This window comes from Porites lutea, chromosome 7 (assembly GCF_958299795.1).
Source record: "Porites lutea chromosome 7, jaPorLute2.1, whole genome shotgun sequence".
NCBI classification, from domain to species: Eukaryota; Metazoa; Cnidaria; class Anthozoa; order Scleractinia; family Poritidae; genus Porites; species Porites lutea.
The window spans coordinates 5,588,104-5,600,829 of record NC_133207.1 but is presented as its reverse complement, the minus strand read 5'-3'; the positions used below and the strand labels follow the sequence as shown (position 1 = coordinate 5,600,829).

General features: G+C 38.1%; 1 protein-coding gene across 1 annotated transcript in view; it reads left to right on the top strand.

Annotated features, from left to right (window-relative positions):
* Positions 1-85: 85 nt before the first annotated feature.
* LOC140944251 (ubiquitin carboxyl-terminal hydrolase 34-like) overlaps positions 86-12,726 on the top strand; it is a gene marked incomplete at its 5' end in the record, with an annotated part of 58,198 nt that continues 45,557 nt past the window's right edge. The window contains 17 exon segments of the mRNA XM_073393385.1: positions 86-152; positions 258-546; positions 1,232-1,273; positions 2,193-2,342; positions 2,480-2,547; positions 3,315-3,428; positions 4,074-4,152; positions 4,757-4,818; positions 5,501-5,579; positions 5,695-5,787; positions 6,259-6,505; positions 6,767-6,932; positions 8,207-8,573; positions 9,680-9,807; positions 10,790-11,064; positions 11,378-11,532; positions 12,147-12,254. Of these exon segments, the coding sequence (XP_073249486.1) occupies positions 86-152; positions 258-546; positions 1,232-1,273; positions 2,193-2,342; positions 2,480-2,547; positions 3,315-3,428; positions 4,074-4,152; positions 4,757-4,818; positions 5,501-5,579; positions 5,695-5,787; positions 6,259-6,505; positions 6,767-6,932; positions 8,207-8,573; positions 9,680-9,807; positions 10,790-11,064; positions 11,378-11,532; positions 12,147-12,254 (2,489 nt within the window).

Sequence of the window (12,726 nt, the reverse complement as noted above, 5' to 3'; positions counted from 1 at the left end):
CCTGCGGAGTGCTCGTCACCTCGTGAGGTTTATGTGGGATTTTGATGACGTTAAAATTATTTTTTGGTCCTTTCAGACAACACAGAAGATCCGGAGTTTGAAAAAGAAGAGGTTTTGGATGTGGTCTCCTTCGTTCTTTCTTGGCCACAACGGTATGCTTAGTGAAAATAATGTTAATCCACTGGTCCAGTCGCGATCAAAGTCTGGTATGTCAGCATACGTCTGTCTTATAAAAAATGTGATTTTTTTTCCCTCAGCCAGTGTAGATGTATATTTAGAGATCAGCTGCATTTAGCTCGTCTAGAGGACTTGCTCCAGCGTCTCCTTAAATGTGCGATCGATCGCATTTGCGAGCTTCGTGTTCCGGCCGTTGAAGACGGCAAGAAAGCAGAAAATATTGCCGACGACAACGAAAAAAGTTCAGGCGACGTGGACTTAGACATATGGTCGGAAGTTGACAAGGAGCGATTGTTTCTGGCAGTAGGCAAGATATTCCAGCTTCCTTTCCCTTTTTATCAAGTACGGAAGATACATCTGTTACGGCAGGTATGAGGTATATGTAGAAACAAGTTGCTGGCAATTTTTGTAACAATTTTTAATATTACTAAGCTTGTATATTTTAGGTCATGTGTTTGTCGTGCGACAGCCAGGTATGTCACCAGCATCGCGTTTCCTTGATTCATCATTTAATACACGATATATGTTAAATACGTGATATACCATAATTGTTACTGTATAATCTCCCATGATGTTAACATACAGGAGGTGTAGATGTAACCAATTTAAATTCTTATGTTACAAGTGTAATTAGCTAAATATTAAACTGGTTTTGGTATGTAAAATGTGATTATTTAATAGATTTACCACATTTTCTTTGAAATCTGCACTTTTATTTATTATAAGTAAATAAAGGTGTACATGTTTTTCTTTGTGATGGCTTTAATGTTTTGTCAGACACTGAACAACTTTTTGGTGATCAAAGCAAGTTACAAAAGAAATTACTGCCCTTTTGTCCTTTTCTGAAATGTGAAAAATTTAGTAGACAGTTTTACTTTTTGATTGTCAACTCTTTTGTCTGGTTGTGACCCATGAAATGTTGTCTGACAGGGAGTGCTCCAAGTGGCCTTTGCAGCATTTTTTTGATGTTTAATCTAACACTGTTAGCTTAAATGTCATTTTTGCACTGCGTTACAAGTTCTTTTGATTTCTGAATCCTTAATTTTACTCTTAGGAAACAACTAGTAAAGATTGTTTGAAATACTGTGATGTGAATGTAAGTATTGTCAAGAGTATTGTTACTTAACTTGTATCTTCTTTATTGTAAGTGAAAGATGTTTTAGAAGGGTAGTAAAGGATGTTTAGTGTCTCTAAGGGGTAGCTATCAGCTTTTTTCTGGAAATGATCTTACATCACCTTAAATTGCACTGGAAAACACTGACAAGGTGTAACAGCCATCGTTCAGTAATATTCAGTATCATTTCCATGTTTTATTTGATCTGATCAACTACGCTCAACACACTGTTCGAATACAATACTGTCTAAGAAATCCTTACAAAAAAGCAAGTATCCGTGTCGGTAACCTTGAGAATTGCTGCAATATCTGTAATGATTCCATAATGTTCGATTCCTTCGGTGCGAGTCTAGTTAAACAATCCTTATCCAAAAAAGGGTGAAAATAACAAAGTGATTAAAGCACATGTGTGTTGAGGTTTGACCCAGTCTTGAATCTCAAAAACTCGCATGGACTAGGACCTAGTGCACAGGAAACATAATATTTACACAAGGGGTAATCTTAATAAAGTCTCAATTCAGCAAAAGGCTGCCAGATGATTAGTCTACTAGTCTGGTTATAATCTTTTCTTTACCTACATTTCTGGCCATTTTAGTTTCTTATTCAGGGTAATTCAAGATGATGGTTTCTGCTGACTCATGCACCTTTAAAGGTTTGCCCTTTGAAGCACGTAGAATTATAGACTGCTTGCAGTGTGCCTTTTGTCTTAGAATTTGTCCAGTTCTTATGTTTCTTATCCCAACCAATGCGATTGCATACAATGGCGTTACATCAAGGGATTGGGACATGTCTTATCACTTTATGTGGAGTAATGGAAAAAAAATGCAGGGTTTTCCTCTTGAATAGTAACTTTACTTGCTTTTTAAGTAGCAGATTTCATCATTGTATTTTTGCATTGCAGGATGGTGAAGTGCCAGAATCTCTTCTGATTAATGTGGCTTATTTCTGTGATAATGGTGGCTTATCAGCAATTAGAGAAGCCTTTCAAGAGGCTGATCCTGCCTCTTTGCCTTTTTCCATTGCTCATCATCTTATAAACATAGTTACTCAGGTAATTATGTCAAATCTTCACTCTATGAGACATAAGTTATTCATGTCCTCAATTATTATTTATTGTTGTAAATTATTTTCGGGGCTAACTATGTTCCCTTACTTTAATATGAATATCATTTTATTTGTATTTGTTAGCTTCGTCTTTGGTTTAGCATCCAAGCTATCATGCAGTACATCATTCCACTTCGGAGGCCTGTTATCAGGTGAATATCACTTAATCATGTTATGGCAGCTATATATAAAATCTTAGTAAGGCTGTTATTCTAAAAACAGGAGCAGTACACCAAATGCTTCGGAACACTAAAAAGGGAGAAATATGACTTCTTTGTAGATTGAAAGGATGGTATCGAAATTCCTATAATGAAAAGATTTACCCAAATTTACTTCAAACAATAAACTTATAACCACTCCAAAGAAATCCACTTGGAATCAAGCCTGCAATCAGTTGAAAACTAGTAAACTGTAAGTAGATAACTTAAAAAAGTGTAATCTTAATGGGTTGATACCTGAGCCCACAATATGGTCATGTGATTATTGTCAGCAGGTATCCTGTTTTGACAGCTGTTAATTAACCACAACATGGATATGCAATATCAGGTTGTAGGCTCCCACACTACAACTTTTCTGTAGCTAGAAAGTGTGAGATTTTACATTGGTTGCCCTGTGGTGAAGACAAACGGGTGGCCGGACGGGCAGCCGGGTGGATGTATGGTCATCTCACCACCAAAAATTTCTCAGATGGGTAGATAACCAAATTTCCTCAGCTATGTGGCTCTGCTCACTTTACTTTTCACTCCGCTTACTTTTATCAGTTCCGCTCTAAAAGCAAGTTTGAGAATAGTATTGAATTGCCCTAAATAACTCATCAGTATATGAAGTCCCTGTTGATCACAAATGTACAAGTAAATTCATAAAATTGAGCTTTCAAAATAGGCCATTACCTTCAAATTTTTGTCATCGTTTGTGACAGATATCTGTGCAAGCTTACTGATAAAGATCTACGGCAACCTGATGGGCGCATTATGGTGGACTCCATGTGGAGTGCTGTAAAAGGACCTGTAGAATCTGGACCCATCTGTGACAAGTATGTGTTGTAGCTCCTAAATACCTCTTACTGTAAACCATGCTGTACATGTAAATATGGACCAACGTTTTTCTGCTCTCGGATGTAGGTCATAAATGTGGGTAGAAAAAGTGAGGGTCTGTATCTTACAATACAGATTGAGAAAATGAGGAACTTGTGTCATTAAGATGTTAGTTACATCTCTAGCTTCAAGTAGAGACTGAGATGGTAAAAAAATATGGCCAAGTACAAGTTGCATACTAAGAGTTATACATGTAGTAATAAAGTTGGCACCAGCAAAAATACAAGTTTTAGTTTTCATGCATGTACTTTATCAGGTCTTTCTTGGAGCCTCACAGTTACTTTGGCCTCAAATGAGCTGCGCAAACATATACCATTGCAAACATAAAGTAGTCAGTACATCACCAAAGCATTATTGGTACATGCAGCAAGTTCATACTGTGTTTCCTATGGCTTTGAATGTGTTTTTTCCTATGTGTTTTGAATTGACGACATTAACTTTAGTGACCTATTTCTTTTATGCTAATTCTGTTGCATGTACTTTTATGTACTTCTGAGGAGAACAAAATTGCTGGTTACTGTTGGGCAAGTTAAGTTCTCAGTAGATTTCTGTGTTGATTGTTTTTTAACTGATTCTGTCTTTAGGGATAGCCTTGATTTGGCATTTAAATACTTCACCTCTTCTACTCTGACTGTACGACTGGCTGGTCTGAGCCAAATAGCTGTAAGTCATCAAGCTGTTTTAATAATCTGTCTTAAGTAGCGTAATTATGCTGTGTTTATAACTACACTGTAAATTGTCTGAATTAAAAGTAGAAATGTACAGCAAGAATAAACCAATCCCAATGCTTCGTGGCATGTGTTGTGAATGGTTTTCCTCCTCTACTTTCAACTCCTTCAATCTAGTTTTTTCAGCAGATAGCTACAATCGGCGACAAAATGAGTTGAGACACTTGTCCCTAAAGGGGCTTTTTGACATTTTCCTGACTTCAAAAGAGGAAAATATAGTTTTTCCTCCCCTATCCCCTCCATTCAATGTTGTGCCACTGTTCGAGCTACGTTTAGAAAACAACAAACACCCCAACTTTGAATGGAGGAGAGAGGGGCGGGGTGTGGATTGTTATGTTCTCTGAAGTTACCCTATTTGTTTACAGTGTCTGAACAATTTTGTTGCCTATTGTAGCTACGAAGCCAACAGTAAACAAAGCTTGGCCACTTCTTTCACCACATGATAATGCTCTACTTCTGATTCCCACTGTGGCTCTAACTCTGAAGCTAGTGAAAGGAAACTTAGCTTTCAGTGGTCCCCCTGCATTTTATTCTTTCAGAATCAGGTTCACATGTTCATGGATCTCTTCCAAACAGACCCAGCAGCTGAAGTTGACAGACAGTGGTATAGTTGTTTCCTTTTTTGTTGAGTTACTTTCACCCAGTAGCTTAATTAGGATTCTTGTTTTAAGGACCTTAATCCGTCAAAAATCATGCATTTATAGTTTCTGTTGAATTAGATAATTATTAATTAATATCTTTGGCCCTCAAACCATTATTTTACTTGATTGCTTCTAATGTCTGAGAATTGATATTGCTTTTGCATTATTTTTTCCCCATTACACCTACCTGAACTAAGAGTATTCCTGCTTGCCAGTGTTTTATAATCATTGTTGTTTCATTTTTCGTTTTGATTAAAAAAGTTGTAGAAAATTGAACATGAAGGAGTGTTATATCACATACCCAGAAACATGGGTTGAAAAATAAGTACATACATGCATCTAAAAAGCTCCCAGACATCATAAGTCTGGCTTCTTGCATGTTACTAGATATTGTTGAAACACTTTTTTTAGTGTTAAAGATAGCTTCTCAAAAGGATTCATAATCCTTGAAGAAAGTTGAGGCAAAAGTTAACAAAATCTTGTGTCTTTTTGTATTAAGACTACACATCCAAGTGTCCTTCCTGGAATTGATTTGGTTTTTTTCCTTTCTGAGTTAAAATATATGAGTTAAAGAAGCTGCAAACATTATCTTGATGAGAATAATATTTGAACAGTCAATAATAACATATATTATTTTTTCAGCTTGTGCACTGAACTTTCCCAGTGGTTAATTGAGAACAAACTTGTTGAACATTTGTTTGGTCCTAATCTCCATGTTGAGGTGATATGATAATAATTATTCTTCCATTATTTACATTGTAAAATTTGCTTGATACAAAGGATCATCCAGCTAACCTTGTGATTTTGTTTACACATATTTTGCTGTTGTTTTGCAGCTTATTAAACAATCTCAAATCATATTGAACTATCTGGCACGCGAAACTTGTCTCACTACCTCCCACCTGGACTGTATGTGGCTTGCTGCACAGGTACTGAATGTTATTCTTTCTGAAATAATTAATATTTGTTTGTTATTGAAGGGTCATCCCCTTTTTCTTGGAAATCCATTTTGAATGTTTTTGGTCCAATTTGCCAGGAAAATAACCTAGAAAAATAACTAAGTCAGTCAGAGTGTGTGTAAAATACTTTAAGAGACACACAAAAAAATGATAAAATGAGCGGCTCTAAATCTATTAAAACATTGCCGTCTTTGGCCCCCACTTTCCCATAAAAAGAAGATAAACCCAAGAATCATTTCGAAAATAATGAGATCTAGAGTAAATGTTTGAAGGCATTTTGACAAACTTGCAGTTCCTGTCTCGTTAAGCCAAAAACAATATTATTGGCTATTATTTTTGAACTGAACAAAAAGCATTCATTAAACTAATACAAGTAAATTTTAGGGGTTGGAACAAATACATTGTACATGCAGTAATTGGTTTCCTTTGTTTTGTTTACAGCTAAAGCATGCAAGCCGTTATGTTCATGACTTGCTAACAGTTCTCACAAAACACATGGACATGCCCTCTATTTTGTACCTGCTTGATCTTGTGTCTAAACTGCCACCTACAGCACACACTCGACAGACCCTTTACCTGGCATCTGTGCTGATCAGAATTGTGTGGAGAGCAGGACTCACCTCTGCAGTCGCTGAGGCTGGTCCTTCTGTGCACACTACCAGCCCTGTGCATGGACCATTGACATCAGGTTAGGATTTTAGCTGACAGCATTTAATAGAGATGAACAGGATTTGAAAGTTAATTTTACTGTTCTTCTAAATAATATAAGTGTCCATTTTGCACACTGTTATGGTCAGCAACAAGAACCAAACAGTGTATGTTGCAATTTTTATCTACAGATTCAATGTGAATTGAACATTGATTGGTCTGCGAGTTGCATGTTTGTCTATTGAGTCCTAAGACTCCCAACAGTCTGTTGCTTTGTTGATCAGTTTGCTTTGTATTTTAGGAAGTACTAGAGCTGCAGTAGCTTCAGCAATGCAGAGGAAATACCACAGAACAGCAAGCCTTAGCCAGAGCAGTAGTAGGAGTGGCAGCTTGAGTGACATCAGCTGTGATGGAGAACAGCTTGATATGGATGAATCGCCTATGCCTCGGCATCAAAAATACACACGGTATGTATAGCTCTTTCTGGCTTTTTTTGTAGGGGCATGGTAAAATTTAGCATGCAATTTGTTATTGCAGGGTAAAGACAACGAAATGAAGAAAAGGACCAAAGTTGTTTTTGCCAGTTTTTTTGAGTAAAGCACACATTCATGTATATGCATCATTGAACAAGCTTCCTCAGTCAAGATGGTTGCATATTGGCCAATATGCAACCATAATGTATTGCAATAATATGCAGAATAACCAGAGTCGCCGACAGCAGAGACCTAAACTAGACCTAAACAGTTTTAAGTTAACTTTAACCTAAGTGTTTAGTGGGCAGCAAATATTTCACTGGGAGCAACGATTGCTGGCTGCTGGCTCATTTAGATCATTTTGACTTACCTGAGGGGCAAAGATATACCCTAGCATGTTCCAGAAAGGCATGTGAAAATAGTGAGTACCTAATATGGGAAAAAGGGGCAGCGGCGGGAAAAAGGGAGGGAGAGCCTGTGATCATTTCTTTTACAACCCTCTTCTGTCCATTTTTGTCACATCTAGATATGGCTGTCAAACTGTCAAAATTTTAATTTGCTTGAATCATTCTCACATTTCCTGAGCCGGTATCTCACGCTACTTAAACTCCGCAAATGTGAGAAGTTTCATGTGTGCCAATTATGGCGCTGAAATGGCGTCTGTGAATCTCGTAATCCATCGTTCCAAGAAAACGAAGCTTTAATCTTCATACACTCTTTATTGAAACTATCGCTATCTAACTATCGCGTTTTACAAGTTGTTCAGTGATGTCTTATTTTGCTGCGCTTGCTTTCCCCAGTTTCATCCCATTTCATTTTATTTTCGTGCTTCCTCAATTGCGCAGACCCAACTATCTTGGAGCCTAGAACAGTGGTGATGTGCCCATCTTCCCTGCTGGGTAGGCTTATCATTTTGCCCGCTTTTGGAGCCCGCCCTAGTACAAAGGCTAATTACTGTTAACATAGAGCGGTTTTCATTTGAGTGTCGAAAAGTAATTGGTTTTGCACTTTCTACACGATGCGATTGGCTTAAAAGATTCGCGCCACCTTTTCATCCAATCAGAAGTAAGACCAAAGCCAATTGTGACGCGCTCGCATGCATTTTCCCGCGCTTTGCGTCAGCCACATGTAATTACTTCGAGTTTTGATTGGTTCAATGTATTGTCTGTGTCCTATGTGATTGGCCAGAGTAATTACTTTGGTTTTGGTTTTACGACACTCAAACGAAAACCACTCTAATGATAACCAACCTTTGTATTTGTCTGTAGTCTGTCATCTCAAGGGAGTGCAGATATGGAAACAGAGGAACTGCCTCATCCTCCTGACCTCAGCCAATCATTCCCCGGCCAGGCTGAGGATTACTCCAGCCAAGAGAAAACAGGTGGAGAGGAAGCTGATATTGACAGCACCAGCTGCACAAACAGTCGAGGTAGCTCCCTTTCAGATAGGCAGGACCTGGATGAGTTTGACACGGAAGGTGTGGAGGATGAACTGACTCAGCTAAAGACAGTGGCTGCTCTGCGTGTCATGCAGGATGAAGAGGGTGAACGAGAGAGGAGCCTAGGTTTTGATTTGAACTCAGTTTGCGAGGAAGGGAAGACACTGCTGTGGGACTTGATTCAAGATGATAATGCTGTGAGTTATACTACTATATTATAAATTTCTGCAATTTGATTGGCTTAGAGCAGTGGTATCTCAGCTTAATTTGAAATACCTACATGTGAAAATTACAAACCTTTTGCGGGTAGTAGTATAAACAAATAATAGCATGATTTGTACGTGATATTTGGCATAAATACCACTCGTGATATTTCAAAATTGTCTCAAATTTCACTCACCTAACAGCTCGTGAAATTTCGTATAACAATTTCGAAGTATCACTCGTGGTATTAATGCCAAATATCACTACAAATCATGCTATTACCTATACTAACATGATGTTTTGCGCAGTGGGATCAAGTTGGTTTCATCATTTGTCAGGACACATCTTGCAAGTTTATACTGTCACTCCAGTGCAGCAAATTTTTTTGGGGCCCCTTTTTGGAGGTGCTGATATTATTAGGGAATTTTTGTGGCAATCCCCTAACATGCACATGACAATATTAGACAGTACAACAGACGTTAGATATTATCAAAACACCCTTGCATCGGTTTCATACCAGTGAACATCTTGTCTGACAAAGTATAATATGGAAGAGGAATGAAAAGATTGTTAAGAAAAAGAGCCGAAGAACACCAGAAGTCCTTGAATTGAGGAGTCTGCAATTCTGCCGTAAGTCTACATCAACTGCTATATGGGCACATGCTCCACAGAAACATGTTGTATGCTACCACAGTAGTTAATTAAGAGCCCCCAAGGTCCACGGAAAGATTAATGAAGGAATTAATGTAGGATGTTGGACATCTCTGATGTGTACCCACTCCCACTCTGATAGGAGGTGAAAATTGGGCACTCATAACAATTTGATGTTTTCACCTTTGCCTCAAGTTCCCAGTGTCAGGGTTGCTTTATAATCTTGTGATCCCCAGAGGCTAAGGTGATTCTGTGGATAAGGTGGACAGGTGCTGACAATAAATTACTTTCATCTAAATTTGATTGCTCTCTCTCAATAGCCTTTATCTGTGTTTCTTTCTTAGGACATTTTTTCTTCTGAATTTCGTGGGCATATTAATTTTAGCAGGGCTTGGTTCTGGAATTCTGTGGTCAATAATAAAAACAAATAGTTGATTTGTTTCTTTAGATCCAGCTGGGTGATGGCTTGGTTCAGGAGGCAGAAAAGCTTCTCTGTCAGTTGATTTGTTACACAGGAGAAAAGAAGATCAGAATGAAGTTTATTGAAGGATGTGTTGCTAACTTAGCAACAAACAGGTTAGGGTTTACTAAGGTCCAGGCTATTAATTTTATAGCTATTGCATTTCACCATTTTTAGCTGTAACTAAACTGGAAAACAGTTGTGTGAGGTTGCTTTTTGTTATCATTTAAACAATTTAATACAGTTGCTAGCAATCTATAATTCACTGATTTTCCAGCAGTTGTATGTAGTACAGTGCAAATTTGCAGTATTGTATGCATTCATATGATAATAAGGTACTGTGAAATGTCTGACTCAGTCATGCTTGATGTAAGTTTGCTTATGTTGTTCGTGTTGTTACATTTTTTCTAGCTTTTAATGTCTAACTCGATTTTTGAAAGCATTACCACAAAATAGACCCCTTTGAAAGTAGCTAATTAAAAAACCAAAGAGTACAACCACTGCCTTTTCTCTTCTCCTTCTTTCTTATTCCTCATTCTCTTGCCTTAGTAGATGCAAATTTCACTAGATTTGTTTCCAAAAATCTCATTAGATCTTTCCAAAGAATTCTGCCAGTCTTTTAAAGTGTGGCACTTTGGACTGACAAACGGTGTTTTTAGGTCATTTGGCGTCAATTCAGCCAGTTTTGCAGAATCATGTAGCTAGATTTTTTGAAACATTACCGCCAAAATAGACCTCTTCCATCAAGCCTTGTTTTTTTCAATGGAAAAATATCTCCAAAGTAGTCAATATCAAAAAGTGCATTTAAGTCCAGGAATGTACACAAATATGAAAATGTGAATTGAGAAAATCGCCATTTTGGTCAAATCGCCAATTTCCATGAGGTCGGGTGGCTACCACAAATGTGGCACCAAGCACATCAAGCTGATGCAAAGCAGGTGGACTGCACCTGTGTGTATAACACGAAACTGGTGTTGACCGATGACCAAGGTGGTGCTCTTTGTTGTTAACTATGTCAAGTTTGAGCTGTCCGCTACGTTTCTGAAATGAAGACTTTGCTGTAAAAAATGCTGTTTCCTCTTTTGCTGTTCTCATTAGGTCAGTGGTGATGTCCATTCAGTTGCTTCCTAAACTGTTCAGTTCATTCCAGCAGTTTGTTGCCACTGGACACGGCCCTCACTGGGTCACGATGTGGGCCAACAGAGACCTCAACATGATGGAGCTGTTCTTCAACAATGTAGTACACTTTGTGGAAAGCTTATGCAAGGAGGATGTTGAGTGCAATTCACTTTATAGTCCCCTGGAGGAAGTGCAGGCCAGACTCCAGTTTTTGTCATCAGTCTTCTCATGTGAGCTGTCCCAGCAGGATTTCAGTGAGTTTACTATTATCATGTAGCCTCTACGAGTGATACAGTCTTAATCTAGACAGTGTCTTTAGTTTGGGAAATAAAGTTGTGAGTACCGTTCAGTTGGCTTGGTTCTTAACAAATACAAGTCGATGAGGATTAAGTTAAAGACTTCTGTCAGAGTCCAACTTACTATAACTTAATTCTGCAAACTGCAAGGCCATTATCAAGCTTTGCTGACCCCAGCTTTCAAGTAAAAAAAGCTTGTCATAGAGAACATGAAAGCCCTTCTGTACCTATTGTTTGATTTTTTAGTTCATTAGAATGGTTTGTTTGACAGAATTGAGTGCAAGTCAAGTTGATGTCTTGTGGCAGTGCTTAGTTTGCAACTCTGATTGTTCTGACGATACACTGGAGTGGTTTTTACAGCAAGCACAAAGTAAAGAGTTTCATGCCTTAGATGCATCTGCTCTACAGTACATCTACACTGAAAAGGTGCCGAATAGCGTTCTGACACAACTAAAATGGCTATGAAGATAATTTGGATCAATTTAGGTTTTTAGGAAACTGCCCACCTACCCCTCCCCTGAGCTAACAGTAATACTCACTTCTCAGTTGGGGCAAAATGATGGCTTAGGGGAGGGGTGGGTGGGCAGTTTCGCAGAAATCCAAATTGATCCAATAATTTTATTTAGCACATTTAAATACTTACCAGTTACGATTACAATGGTTCCGAATGTCTTGTAAGAGTTTCAAGTGTGTTGCCTACATTTATTTTTAAGTTTTTTGGTAATTTTTTACTCTTTTAGTGGTAAGAGAGATACCATGTAATACCCATTTGTTAGCCTGTGAGCCCGTGACAGCTTTTGCCCCTCCTGCTTGTAATGGCAATGAAACTGCTTGTCCTGAAGTTACTCAGTTATAAACAAGGCAATGGAGGTCACCAACTAGCTCTGTTTTAAGATCTTGGATATAACTTACTTTGATATATTTTAATGCAAGTGTCATGTCCACTATCACTGTCGACAAGAATGAAAAAAAGAGATCATTTTTTACAACTGACCAGTGGCATGACTCTAAATTAACAGTTGGGTTTTAATGCTTTGCAGCTCCCATCACTTCCTCCTGAAAAATGTTCCATGACAGGCCTTCATCTCCTTCAGCAACTATACAAGCTCTTCAAATACTCTGATGTGAAGCCCTGTGATCCTACTAAGGTAACTCCATCTTTAAGCAATTTTATGATGCCTTGCAGTTTATAAAGAGGGTGAGGCAAGATGCTGTGGTTGAAGTGCATTTATCATTCTCTTTGATGCTTGTCCAGAATGATAAATGCACACCTTCTAAAAAATGTTTACACAATGATACTTACCCAGTGTTGTTTTTTGTTGTTACCCTGTCTCTTCTGCTGGTATTTCATTTGAAATTGCACATGTTCTGCCAGCTTAACTTTTGTTGTTTCTTTCTTCTATTTGCACTTCAAGATAGCTGCTAAGCAGTTTGTATTTCTGAGGAACAAACAATCTAATGGGCATAAAATTTGTCAAATGTAGTAACTTCTGAAGCTTTTCTCGTAAACGACCAGTTTTGTTATTCAGTCATGGCAAATCACCATTGAGTACTACTTCTTCTGTCCGTGTTCTTTCCTTTTATAAGCTTCTTTTATATGACTGCCAGCAGCCTTGCAGC